Source organism: Salvelinus alpinus, chromosome 9 (assembly GCF_045679555.1).
Source record: "Salvelinus alpinus chromosome 9, SLU_Salpinus.1, whole genome shotgun sequence".
Lineage (NCBI taxonomy): Eukaryota > Metazoa > Chordata > Actinopteri > Salmoniformes > Salmonidae > Salvelinus > Salvelinus alpinus.
Genome location: NC_092094.1, coordinates 21500926 through 21515107, shown reverse-complemented (window position 1 = coordinate 21515107; position 14182 = coordinate 21500926). Strand labels below are relative to the sequence as shown.

General features: G+C 42.7%; 1 protein-coding gene across 2 annotated transcripts in view; it reads left to right on the top strand.

The window, feature by feature from the left end:
* Window positions 1-232: 232 nt before the first annotated feature.
* The window catches only part of LOC139583967 (protein mono-ADP-ribosyltransferase PARP12-like), a 27724-nt gene continuing 13774 nt past the window's right edge, over window positions 233-14182 (top strand). The window contains exons 1-10 of one of the 2 annotated variants that reach the window (XM_071415443.1): window positions 233-630; window positions 6684-6819; window positions 7005-7260; window positions 7345-7473; window positions 7557-7683; window positions 7830-7998; window positions 8099-8219; window positions 8324-8420; window positions 8664-8748; window positions 9355-9485. In XM_071415443.1, the coding sequence (XP_071271544.1) occupies window positions 314-630; window positions 6684-6819; window positions 7005-7260; window positions 7345-7473; window positions 7557-7683; window positions 7830-7998; window positions 8099-8219; window positions 8324-8420; window positions 8664-8748; window positions 9355-9485 (1568 nt within the window). In that variant the 5' untranslated portion in view covers window positions 233-313. Of the gene's footprint in view, window positions 631-1502; window positions 1632-6683; window positions 6820-7004; window positions 7261-7344; window positions 7474-7556; window positions 7684-7829; window positions 7999-8098; window positions 8220-8323; window positions 8421-8663; window positions 8749-9354; window positions 9486-14182 lie in introns of those variants that run through there. The other variant, XM_071415444.1, reaches the window with a different exon arrangement.

The window sequence follows — 14182 nt, the reverse complement described above, 5'->3', positions numbered from 1 at the left end:
GACAGTGTTTCCTAGCCTCAGTGCAGTGGGCAGCTGGGAGGAGGTGCTCTTATTCTCCATGGACTTTACAGTGTCCCAGAACTTGTTTGAGTTTGTGCTACAGGATGCAAATTTCTGCTTGAAAAGGCTAGCCTTAGCTTTCCTAATTGCCTATGTTACAACAGCATGGATTTAACTTTAAAGGGCAGGTGCTTTGATTGTCAGTTTCGTTTCTCCAGAAGTGGAACTGACGACATACAAATTTAGGGTGAGGTGATGAGCATAAAGATACCAGGTGCCTACCATAACGATACCAGGTGCCTACTATAACACGATGTCGTCTGTAGTGTCTCAATATGTTACAAAAATTATCTGTGGAAATCAAGGATGTTTGGACTTCAAGCAGCTTGACCAGATCGTTGGTCAAAAGTTCACTTGTGCAGCTGAGATCCTACTTGGAATACTTAGTGACAGCGGAAAATATGCCATCAGTGAAGGCAAAGAAAAGGCTTCGGGTTGTGTTATGAGCCAGGACAGTGTTATTGTTGCCAAGACTTCACTACGAGTCTGTCAAACCTCTCATAAAGAGTGTCATCAGTGCGATAATTTACACATATGCAGCCACTTTGTATGCGGTAACTGCAAGTACGGGTAAGTGCCATGCTCTTTTAGACTATTATATGTAGGCTGTCAAGTTTCTTATCGCATAGGCTATACACAGTGGGTCTGCAGATGTTTCATAGCATATGTAAATACAATTTAGTTATGAGTCCAGTATGTTGATAATTTGGGTGTAGCAACAGGCACCGTAATTTAGCTACATTTGTAGTGCCTATTTCAATTAAGATGCGTTCGTAAATTCACTGTTGCTATCTACTCCGAATTCAGAGCACTCTCGTCTGAGGGTGCAGAATAACTGATGAATTTAAGAAGGCGCAACACTGGTTGAATATGAGCAAAAATGCGTTGTTAAATTGTTGCCAGTAGCACAGTTTGTCACCAAAGCTCTAGATAACATGAAAACAGACACCAGGTTTGCTAGGGGCCCTAGTAGGGCGAGTAAAATGGTCAGTGAGGTGTGCTCTCATTTGTGTCTGGAAGTACAGTAGCTAGCAAGTTAGCCAATTTAAGCAGGTCACCCAGCTTGGGTGCTTGACGATGAAACGCTGTTTGGGTCTTTGGGTGTCAAAAAATAGAAGTTACACGTCAAATTACACTATTTGGCGCGTTAGATAATGTAATGAAACAGCAGGGAGCAGGTCTCGAACCCTCGACCTTCTAGCCTGAAGTCCAGCGCGGATATCGACTCTGCCGCTCGACCATGCTTTTGTGGAACAGAGTCGATATCCGCGCTTATAAACCCAGGCTCGTTACACTAAGCTTTTAATTTGACACGTCAAATAACACAATTCTATTTTAGAATATTGTGTGTGTGTGCTGAATTTGTGCGTGCAATTCAAGCGCTACCACTACGATCGCACTGTAGCACTGTAAAAGCTGTACAAAAAAGGCATACACTGGCCACGAATGATGTGTTTACAATACCACTTTGGTAATAAGGCAGCTGAGTCTTTCTACCGACAGGCATACATTGAATGCCTGAAATACATTGAATGCCTGAATTGGGACGATTTCTCGCCCGTCTGTATTATGTGAGTAACGTTCTTTCTAGTGACCGTGTGGACACTAGGCTACATACATCTATGGCCATCTATCGGTCCATTTCTCATGAAACAATCCTATGCTAAAGCTTGCTGGCTACAGTAGGTATGTTTGAAGCAGCACATAACTCGTTTCTGTTGACAATTACATACTATACTATCTCACTGCTCTTTAAACTTCAATTTGATCTTGTTTTAGTTTCTTAATCAAAGACAATCGCTGGTAAAAGCGCAGCAATTAGATTTTTTTCATTTTACTAAGGCTTTGAACTTGCTGCTCCACTAATGGCAATCTATAGCCTACATTGCAGATTGGCAGCTTTTAGGTCATTTTGAATACCAATGTTACTAGCTAGTTAGACACCGATCCTGTCCACCAATATTTGTGTGTGTGTATACATTTTTCATTGGTCTGCTAGATGTATACAATTTTGAGAAAAGAAAATACTCTTTATTTTTATGGACACTGAACTACCGTGGTTTACGTTGGCCTTGATTGTTGAGGTTGGTCACTGACGGTCCTCAGTTACATTCCTTTTATCTTGGACTCCACTACGACATTGGAGTCTAATACTATCAATCCTCTCTTCCAATTGTACTCCTGTTTAATTGTTGCACAAGCTGAAGTTTAGACCCACGGTTCGTTTGCATAATTGTACATATCCAAAATGCTAATTGTCCGTTTGTATACTCTTATTGAATTGTTCCCTCCTAACGACGTTCAACAATTTACAGATACAGGGGCTGACCCTTTTTATAGCCTACTGGTTAATTTTAAACATCTATTTACTCAGCCCTGTGGCGACACCTAGTGGAGTACACATTTTATGGCCATTGAAATGCCACCAATCACTGTTAACATTTTCTAATAACTGAAGCTGAAGGTTATACTCTTTGTTTAAAGTGTGACCGAAACCGAAAATGTACACTTGCCTATTGACATATTACATTTTTTGATTTCAAGGGCGTTATGTAACTTCTTTCCTAGATTGGTTTGACCTCACTGCACATGTAGGGTAATCAACTGATGCTGAGTAAGAGAATTCCTGCTGCTCGTCTCGTTCATAATGACGAGTTTATGATTTGTATTTTTTCTTTTGAAGGGTGTTGTGCTATTTGTGTACGTTGGCATTATCCAAAGATTCTTGTGCTCTGCTTTTATTTTATTTTCCTATTCAGATGTTTTGCTCATGCTGCTCCTCTCTCAATTTGACTTCTCTTATAAGGATTCATGTCTAGGTCAACAACAAGTCAGGATGGTACTTTAGGACTTTCAGTCAGACTGGTGCATGGAACATTTGCGGTTGTGGGGAGAAAATGAAGTGCTCCAGAGTATTTTCATATCTGAAAAGCCTGAATACTGATATCGCATTTCTTCAAGAAACGCACCTACTGTACGACCATTACTAGATTGTGTAAAGCATGGGTTGGAAAGGTTTTTCATTCAAATTTAACGGCAAAGCCAGGGGAACCCCAATAGTGATTCACAAACGAGTGCAGTTTTCACCCTCACAGATCATTTCAGATCCTGGAGGACGTTATACAATAGTTAGTGGCACCCTCTTCCAAACCCCTGTAGTACTTGCGACTGTTTACGCCCCTAACTGGGATGACACTAGATTTATGACGTCTCTTTTAGCCTCTCCCTAATCTTGACACCCACCGCCTCATCTTTGGCGGGGACCTTAACTGTGTTATTGAACCAAGACTTGACCGCTCTGATCTCAGAACACTTACTCCTTGCGGGATGGCAAAAGCTCTTTCTACAGTGACCCAAATGGGTTGTGTTGATCCATGGCGCTTCCTCCACCCGGTCACAAAATACTTTTCTCATGTTCATCAAGCCTACTCGCGCATATACTACTTTTAAAAAATAGATAGAGCCCTTCTCCCCTCAGTTAAAACTAGTGATGCACCGATATGACATTTTTGGTCGATATGACTTCCAATATTTTCCTTGGCAAAAAAAACGATAACGGATATTTAACATTTTAGCGGCCTTTTAAGCATTCTAGAACAGTTAAATAGTTAACACACACATGGACGCAGCGGTCTACTCAATTTAATCTGCTTTCCACTGATAAAGCAGAGTTTCTGTTGCAATGAACAAAGGGGACGTACTATGAATATGGTGACAAGTCCAGCCACCTTTTGGCACACCAACTTAAACGCCAGTCAGCATCATCTTATCTCTCAGGTATTTACTTAAAATTATTATTATTTTTTTACCTTTAGTTATACAGGTTTTTCTCATTGAGTTAACATCTATTTTCCATGAGAGACCTGGTCCAATAGCAGACTCCTCCCGTAATCTTACAAGTGATCCCTCTAATATTAATTAAACTTTCATGTCATTTTATTCTAACCTCTACAAATCCAAACCCCCATCAGATAATACAGCTATGTACAACTTTTCAGATATGGGCATGAGTAAAGTTCTGGACAACCCTCTGCATCTTGTTGAAATAACAAAGGGTCTAAAGGTAATGCACAGTGGCAAGGCCCCAGGCCCTGATGGCACCCTGTCGATTTTTACATAAAATTCTCAAATCAACTTGCCCCATTACTATTAGATATGTTCACCAACTCGCTAACACTGGGCTCTCTTCCCCCAACGCTAACCCAAGCCTCCATCTCACTTATACTTAAGAAAGATAAAGATCCGGTCGGAATGTGGTGGCCAATTTCACTTTTGAACGCTGATGTTAGCTAATAATTTAAGGTTCTAGCATGCCCGGTTGGAACCCTGCCTTCAGGATGTCCTATCTGATGGTCAAAGGGCGACAACTGTTTTCCAATGTACGACGGCGTTTGAATATTATACTATCTCCCCAGACCCCAAAATTGTTTCTCTTGATGTGGAGAAGGCTTTCGACCGGGTGGAGTGGGATTATTTATTTAAGATTTGGTTTTGGGTCCAATTTCATCTCATTAATATTTCTGCTCCTACGGCTAGCGTACACACCAACTCTCAACATTCAAAATATTTCCCCCCACTCCAGAGGGACCCATAAAGGTTGTCCTATGTCCCTGCTCCTTTTTGCTCGTGATAGAGCCGCTTTCCTTGGCTTTAAAATTATCACCATCATTCAGTGGAATCCACCGAGCTGGTGAAGAGCATAGTGTCACTATGTAGATGATCTACTATTATATCACTAACCCTGTGAACTCTGTCGATAACAATGCATATTTTAAACACGTTTGGATAATTTTCAGGATAAAAATTGAACATTCAGTTGTCCTATCAACCCTGCTGCCAAGCAAATTCCCCTTGGAGCCCTGCCTTTCCATCTGTTGCCCTCTGGTTTTTCCTATTTGGGTGTGAATATAACACACTCTGTGGCTACCCTCCATAAAACTCACTTTGCAAGCCTAGTCACACGCGTTAATAGAGATAGACCAAGGCACAGCGAATGTAGAGTTCCACATAATTTATTATAAAGTGAAACTTAGCAAAACAAACTATAAACGAACAACAAACCGTGACTACAGAGGTGCAACATGCACTACTCAAAACAATATCCCATAACACACAGGTGGAAAAAATGCTACTTAAGTATCCCCAATTAGAGACAGCGATAGCCAGCTGCCTCTAATTGGGAATCATACTAAAACACCAACATAGAAAATATAAACTAGACTAAACCCCTAGTCACGCCCTGAACTACTTTACCATATAAAATAAAGGCTTTCTATGGTCAGGATGTGACAGTTAAAGCAGACTTACACCGCTGGGATAGTCTGCCTCTCTCATTAGCTGGCAGAATTAAATCTGTTAATTTATATTTTACCTAGGTTTCTATACCTTTTTTCAATGTCTTCTGATCTTTCTGCCAAAATATATTTTTTTTACAAAATTGGATAGGCTCATCAGTCATTTTATCTGAGCAGGCAAATCACCTAGGATACGTAGAGCAATACTTCAAAGAAGGAGACAAGATGGAGGATTGGCACTTCCAAATTTACTGCTTTACTATTGGGCAGCCAATATTAAAAAGATTATGGTCTGGTGTAATGCTCCAGGTACCAACTGGTGCTCATTAGAGGAGCACTCCTGCCAATCATCCTCCCTTTCTGCTCTTGCTTGTGCCCCAGTGTCCTTGTCCTTCTAAGTATATGGGAAAACCCATTGTGTGCTCTACTTTGAAGATCGGGAGACAATTTAGTCAACATTTTAGACTTTCTGCCCCTTCTTCTCTAAGCCCTATCTGTAATAACCACCTATTTTTACCCTCCAAACTCGCCCAAGCTTTTGTTTTGTGGCGTGAGAGAGGTTTGGTTTGTTTCAAATATTTATTTTTAGATGGGAAGTTTGTCATTTTTAATGATCTCGTAGCTAAATCTAATCTGGCTCATTCTAATCTTTTCCGCTATTTTCAAGCCCGTAACTTTGCTTGCTCTCATTTTCCCACCTTTCCTCAACTTTTCCTCAACTAACTCCCAAGACATTGCTAGAGGAGATTTTGTCCCTCCCATGGAATCGGCAAGGTCTGATTTCTAGGTTATATGACATTATGCCGTCCTCTCCAATAAACGAAATCAAGACAGACTGGGGTAGTGAACTGCTGCCGCGGTCATCCCCCTCTTCAAAGGGGGAGACACTCTAGACCCAAACTGTTTTAGACCTATATCCATCCTGCCCTGCCCTTCTAAAATCTTCGAAAGCCATGTACTCTTATAATCTCCACCCGGCACAGCCAGAAGAGGACCGGCCACCCCTCAGAGCCTGGTTCCTCTCTAGATTTCTTCCTAGGTTCCTGCCTTTCAAGGAGTTTTTCCTAGCCACCGTGCTTCTACATCTGCATTGCTTGCTGTTTGGGGTTTTAGGCTGGGTTTCTGTATAGCATTTTGTGACATTGGCTGATGTAAAAAGGGCTTTATAAATACATTTGATTAAATAGATAAAGTAGCTAACAAATATTTTTGCTGAGCAGCCTTCAGCATTTGTTGACCTGACAAACCTGTCTTCTGTTGTCTTGAATTAATTTGCACATCTTATGTCTGTGTACTCAAACATTGTTTGCATGTCTCTTTAAACTCTAGGAACAAGTGCAAAAAGGACCACAGTCTAGATTCCCCACACAACGCAGCTATTATAAGTGAGGTGGGTCACCATGACCTGGGGGAGGCAGAGCTGTTCCAACTTCTGCTGCAGAATGACCCCTACCTGATGCCTGAGGTGGGTGGCACCCAAAATTACCCTTAACAATTAATGTACAGTTGATGTAAAAAGACTGGATAGGTTAGCACTGGGGTAATACTGTAGCTCCGGCACCAACTGATATGGAAAAAGAGTAAGCCAAGTGTAAATAGCATGTAGTATGCACTCTGGATGTTTGACAATCTCCTTTCAACTCCTTCCAGATCTGCTCCCATTACAACAGGCGCGTTGGTGAGCATGGCATCTGCAAGTTTAAAAGCAGCTGCACAAAACTCCACCTCTGCCTGCACTTCCTCCAGGGTGACTGTAGGTTTGGTGCTGGTTGTAAGAGGGCCCACACGTTCGATGCCCCTGCAATGAAGATTCTAAACAGCAGAGGATTCAGCCAAGAGAACATCAAGATCCTCCACAATATCTACAAGAATAAATTCATCATCACTCACCAAGAAAATCCAGCTGGTAAGGAAATGACAAGGTAGAATCCACGAATACAGAGAATCCATGCAAACAGTGCTTTAGTAACCGTGTCTGTCCTGTGTTTAGCCGTAGCACCGTCTCTTGCTCCAGTCATGAAGCCAGTTGAGAAACAACAGCCCTCCTCCAGCTCCACCAGTGAGACTGACAGGAATGAAATCTGCCTCTTCTCCATCCGCAGTCGCTGCAGCTTCAAAGGTAACATCAACCTAAACATACTTTATTATCAACATTTCTGTCTACAGTAGTGTGTTTACATGTTTCTGTGGTTGTGTTGTCAGACACATGTATCCGTGTCCACTACCATCTGCCTTACAAATGGCAGATCTTAGATGGAGTGGCTTGGAGAGACCTGGACAATGTAGAGGAGATTGAGAAGGCCTACTGTAATCCACGAAATGAAACAAGGTACTGTTGTCATCATATCAGGTTTGGTGTGGATTTTTGTTACCTGTCATACCAGATCTAAGATATGTTAGTGTTTTCTTAGATAGAGTATATTACCTTTTTTAAACAACTGGTCTTATTTTGTTGTTCATCTGTGTTGCCCTCAGTGGAGGAAGTAAGCCTGTGAACTTCCTCACCATGACATGTGGAAGCCCTCCAGTTCGTCGTCTGTCCACTATTTCATCCGTCACCAAACCCCCTTACTTCATCCTCACAACAGAGTGGCTGTGGTACTGGAGAGATGACTGTGGCCAGTGGATAGAGTATGGCCATGAGGTCAGTCCGAATACTGAATATGCATGGATGTGGTTTTTATTGTGACTTTACACCACCACCCTCTTTGAGTTGACCTAAACTGTGGTATTATTCTGTGCAGGTTGGTGAGGGGAATGTGGCCTCTGTCATTTCCCAGACCCTGGAGAATGCTTACCAAACTGACTCTGACAGCGAGATTCCATTTGAATCTGGAGATCAGAAATACATTCTTAATCTCAAAGGTATACCCCTTGTCACAGATATATCGTAATTCAGCAGTTAATCAGCTCTTTATTGGCAAACAACCTGTTACAACATTTATGATTACATATTCTTTCTGTTTCAGAGATGCATCAGCAGAATATTAGATTTACAACCAAAAGAGCAATTTGTAGAAGGCCCCGTTTTCTCTCTAAGGAAGATGTGAATGCCAAGCTGAAGAGGTATTGTCCTTCATGGTTGTACTGTATGTCTGTAATGAATGTAATGTGAAGTGTGCCACTCCCCCAAATTTCACATCTCCCCATCCTACCCCAGAGCCAAATGAAGTAGTTGGCCAAATAATACTGAGCATTCAGGAAGGCCTATTGGATATCTGTGTCTGAATCAGCCAAACTAGAAGCCAACCCTTATCTATTGGAACTTCCCTGTTGAATTTCCTGTTTCTTCTTTTGTCTCTGTGTTAGTGAGTCTAAGGAGAGCTCCAGCTCCTCTGTGACTGTCCCTCCACACTGGGACAAAGGAGTCTTGTCTGACGCCACAGACTACAAGGTACTATGTAGTGATACTGTACTGTTTAATTTAGTTGAGTTTAAATGAAACACACGTGAGCACACAAGCATTTCACTGTAGTCGAAAACTGTGGTTTTCGACACCTGACATATACCATTTGATTTGCTTTGACACTATTATAATGGTGGGCACCAATATCGATAATGCAATATGATATCGAATTGAGCAAGGGATATCGGTTTATCCTTGATGTTATCCTACACCATTAAGTAAAATAGCATACATGACTGTTCCTGCAGGCACAAAAACCTCTCTCTACCTCTTAATTTAGCATACTTAATTGCCAACTGATGGGCCATCAATGGGCTTAGCATTTTATTCAAACTGGTTGGGTAGGTTAAGCCCCCAGAACATTTGCACCTGGCCTAATGGGCAATTAGCAAGCCGTTGTCTGGACCTCACAAAACCGTGGAAGTGAAAAGAAAATGTAACATTCACACAGTTGCAATGCTATATATCGATATCGGATTGAAAAATTGCAACTGATATCGATATAGATTTTCCATATTAGTGATATTAATATCAGTGTGGAATATTTCCCATAGAGACATCTCACTCAATAAAGTAATCTGTGGTTTCCTTCAGCTGGTTCCACTCTCAAGCCAGATAGAAGAGTACCAAAAGTTGGAGAAGCTATTCAAACATACCATGGCCAGCAGCACCATCCACAGCATCAAACGGATCCAGAACCCCTCACTCTGGAGGGTCTTCCAGTGGTATGTTTTGTAGACTGCTGTATTCAGTTGAAAAACTGGTGTCTAGTAGATCTCCTGAGACTCACTCCTCAGCCTTGTGCCGTTGAAGACCTTTTTCAATAGCGTGATGAGTTGGAACACTTCAGAGGGGCAGTTACGTGTTTTTGTGAAGCAGAGGTCCTGAGTTCTGTGCAATAAATAGAATAGATACCAACATTTTGACATCTGTGCTGCTTTCATCAGGTTTTCTTCTGAGTGGGTAGTGGATAGCAGCTAGTCATACTGTAGCTAGTTTAGCATCGGGGCACTGCCTTCTTGAGACCATAAATGGGTTTCTGTAGTATAATAGTAACTACGGTGACCTTGGCTTGCAGAGTTCTGTATTGTAAGTTGGCATCGAATCTTGCAGTGGGTTTGGTACATGAAACGTTAGCATATTTACATAATGATATTTGTTTCCTTACATCGTCCACGATGCAAATTCAGTACATACCCGGACAAGGAGTGACTGCAATCTACACTTTGGTTTTGACTAGCAACTGGAGAAGTTAATATTTTCATTTTTGTACAAAAAAAGTATATCTTCCCTGTTTAGCATGTTTAAAATGTCATGCCCATGTAACAGTATAACTTTACGGCGTCCCCTCACCCCGACCCGGGCGTGAACCATGGACCCTCTGCACACATCAACAACGGTCGCCCACGAAGCATCGTTACCCATCGCTCCACAAAAGCCACGGCCCTTGCAGAGCAAGGGGAACCACTACTTCTAGGTTTCAGAGCAAGTGACGTAACCGACTGAAAGGCTGCTAGCGCGCACCACCGCTAACTAGCTAGCCATTTCACATCCGTTACACCCAAATCATTGCAAGATAATTTTACACCAAATTTATTGAGTAACACAATCCATGTAGCCCTTAACACTAGTACCCGCATACGGGTTGAAAATTATAGATTTGGGCACTGATAAATTCCTAAATCGGAACGCAGTGTCTGTACAGTAACATGCTATACATGACGTCAGAGTGCTGGATCTGCGCTGTACCAGAGCATGTGAGCGGAGTTGATCAGTTGGAAATCCCACTCCTCTCTCACAGAGCGCTGCGCCGGTTATCCATGTCCTTTCCAACGTCTCTGCTAAAAACTTCCTCGCTCACAGAGAAAACTGCTGATCCAGATTCACTCCATTCATTAAAATCACAATTTAACCAACACCTATCTATTTTTGACTACCTGGACATACTACAGTATTTGGTTTTGAAGTATTGAAATCAAACCATATGATTTGAATTAAAAGTATTTTAATAAACAGGTGACAGTAAGAAGCGCTCATCATTTCAATTAGGCTACATGTCGTATTAAACAGCATGTAAGCACGCTAAATAGGTCTAATGAATTATTTAGGCTATATAATTATTATTTATTAGCCTATTTAAATTCATCCAAGATGGCGTAGCAGTCGGACGTGTGTATGTCTTGTCTCATGTAAATAGTCGGTCTCATCGTTTTTTTTGTTGTATATATTTTAATATCACTTTCCATCTACATTCTAAATATGCTTTCCTGCAACCCGCCTCACCCAATGTGGTACGGATCTGATATTTTATACTTTATAACTGGAACCTCCATCAGAAGCTAGTCAGCTAACTAGCTAGTAGTCACTGTTAGCCACGGCTAGCGGTCTTCACCTTTTAGCTCGGTCACCAGCCAGCTTTAGCTCGGTCAATACCTGCCAGTCTGCACAGCGCAATATCAACCCAGAGCATATCAAACTGCTTTTCTCCACCACATCACCGGATTCCTGCCGCAAGCTCTGGGCCATTACACCGGATCATCGCAGCTAGCTAGCTGTAACCGATTGGCCACCGCTCGCTAACACCTCTGTCCCGATGCAAGCACCAGTTAGCCTTGAGCTAGCCTCGAGCTAGGCCCATCTCCCGGCTAGCCGAAGAGGTATACCTGTTAATTCGTGGGCTTTAATACCTCTTTTGCCAATTGACCTGGACCCTTTATTGCCGACATGGAGCCCCGCTGATCCATCACGACTGGTCTGCCGACGTAATTGTCTGATGTGGTTTCAACAGGCTTTTCCGTTGTAATGTCACCGAAGACCCATCTGCTAGGCCCGGCCAGCTAGCTTTCTGAACGCCGTGCCTCCTGCTTGCCTAGCATAGTAACGACTACCGAACGGCTCCCGGGCTCACCTATTGCTGCTCATTGGACCCTATGATCACTCGACCACACATGCCTCTTTCTAATGTCAATATGCCTTGTCTTTTGCTGTTTCGGTTAGTTTTATTTCACTGTAAAGCCCCTATTCCAGCTCAACATGCCTTAGATAGCTCTTTTGTCACACACCTCACACATGGGGAGACCTCACTTGGCTTAGCTGTTGTCTCCAGATGCAAGCTCTCTCATCGTCACTCAATGCCTAGGTTTACCCCCACTGTACTCACATCCTACCATACCCTTGTCTGTACGTTATGCCCTGAATCTATTCTACCACGCCCAGAAATCTGCCCCTTTTATTCTCTGTACCCAACGCACTAGATGACTCGTTCTTATAGCCTTTAGCCGTACCCTTATCCTACTCCTCTGTTCATCTGGTGATGTAGAGGTTAACCCAGGCCCTGTAGCCCCTAGCATCACACGTATTCCCCAGGCGCTCTCATTTGTTGACTTCTGTAACCGTAAAAGCCTTGGTTTCATGCATGTTAACATCAGAAGCCTCCTCCCTAAATTTGTTTTACTCACTGCTTTAGCACACTCAGCCAACCCTGATATCCTAGCCGTGTCTGAATCCTGGCTTAGGAAGGCCACCAAAAATTCAGAAATTTCCATCCCCAACTACAACATTTTCCGTCAAGATAGAACTGCCAAAGGGGGCGGAGTTGCAATGTACTGCAGAGATAGCCTGCAGAGTTCTGTCTTACTATCCAGGTCTGTGCCCAAACAGTTCGAGCTTCTACTTTTAAAAATCCACCTTTCCAGAAATGTCTCACTGTTGCCGCTTGTTATAGACCCCCCTCAGCCCCCAGCTGTGCCCTGGACACCATATATGAATTGATTGCCCCCCATCTATCTTCCGAGTTCGTACTGTTAGGTGACCTAAACTGGGATATGTTTAGCACCCTGGCCGTCTTACAATCTAAGCTAGATGCCCTCAATCTCACACAAATTATCAAGGAACCTACTAGGTAATACCCTAAATCCGTAAACATGGGCACCCTCCTAGATATCATCCTGACCAACTTGCCCTCTAAATACACCTTTGCTGTCTTCAACCAGGATCTCAGCGATTACTGCCTCATTGCCTGCATCCGGAATGGGCCCGTGGTCAAACGACCACCTCTCATCACTGTCAAACGTTCCCTAAAACACTTCAGCGAGCAGGTCTTTCTAATCGACCTGGCCCGGGTATCCTGGAAAGATATTGACCTCATCCCGTCAGTAGAGGATGCCTGGTTATTCTTTAAAAGGGCTTTCCTCACCATCTTAAATTAGCATGCCCCATTCAAAAAATGGTTCACTCCAGATTTGACTGCCCTTGACCAGCACAAAAGCATCCTGTGATGTACTGCATTAGCATTGAATAGCCCCCGCGATATGCAACTTAACAGGGAAGTCAGGAACCAATACACACCGTCAGTTAGCTTTCCTAAGGCTAGCTTTTTCAAACAGAAATGTACATCCTGTAGCACTAATTCCAAAAAGTTTTGGGGCACCGTAAAGTCCATGGAAAATAAGAGCAGCTGCCCACTGCACTGTGGCAAGGAAATACTATCACCACTGATAAATCTACGATAATCAAGAATTTCGGTAAGGATTTTTCTACGGCTGGCCATGCTTTCCACCTGGCCATGCTTTCCACCTGGCTACCCCTACCCTGGCCAACAGCTCTGCCCCCCCCCCCGCAGCAACTTGCCCAAGCCCCCCCCCCCCGCTTCTCCTTCACCTAAATCCAGATAGCTGATGTTCTGAAAGAGCTGTAAAATCTGGATCCCTACAAATCAGATGGGCTAGACAATCTGGACCCTCTCTTTCTAAAATGATCTACCGAAATTATTGCAACCCGTATTACTAGCCTGTTCAACCTCTTGTATCGTCTGAGATCCATAAAGATTGGAAAGCTGCCGTGGTCATCCCCCTCTTCAAAGGGGGAGACACTCTAGACCCAAACTGTTACAGACCTACATTTGAAATCAGAAATGTACATACACATTAGCCAAATCCATTTAAACTCTGTTTTTCACAATTCCTGACATTTAATCCTAGTAAAAATTCCCCGTCTTAGGTCAGTTAGGATCACCACTTTATTTTAAGAATGTGAAATGTCAGAATAATAGTAGAGAATGATTTATTTCAGCTTTTATTTCTTTCATCACATTCCCAGTGGGTCAAGTTTACACTCAATTAGTATTTGGTAGCATTGCCTTTAAATTGTTTAACTTGGGTCAAATGTTTTGGGTAGTCTTCCACAAGCTTCCCACAATAAGGTGGGTGAATTTTGGCCCATTCCTCCTGACAGAGCTGGTGTAACTGAGTCAGGTTTGTAGGCCTCCTTGCTCGCACATGCTTTTTCAGTTCTGCACACAAATTTTCTATAGGATTGAGGTCAGATCTTTGTGATGTCCACTCCAATTCCTTGACTTTGTTGTCCTTAAGCCATTTTGCCACAACTTTGGAAGTATGCTTGGGGTCATTGTCCATTTGGAAGA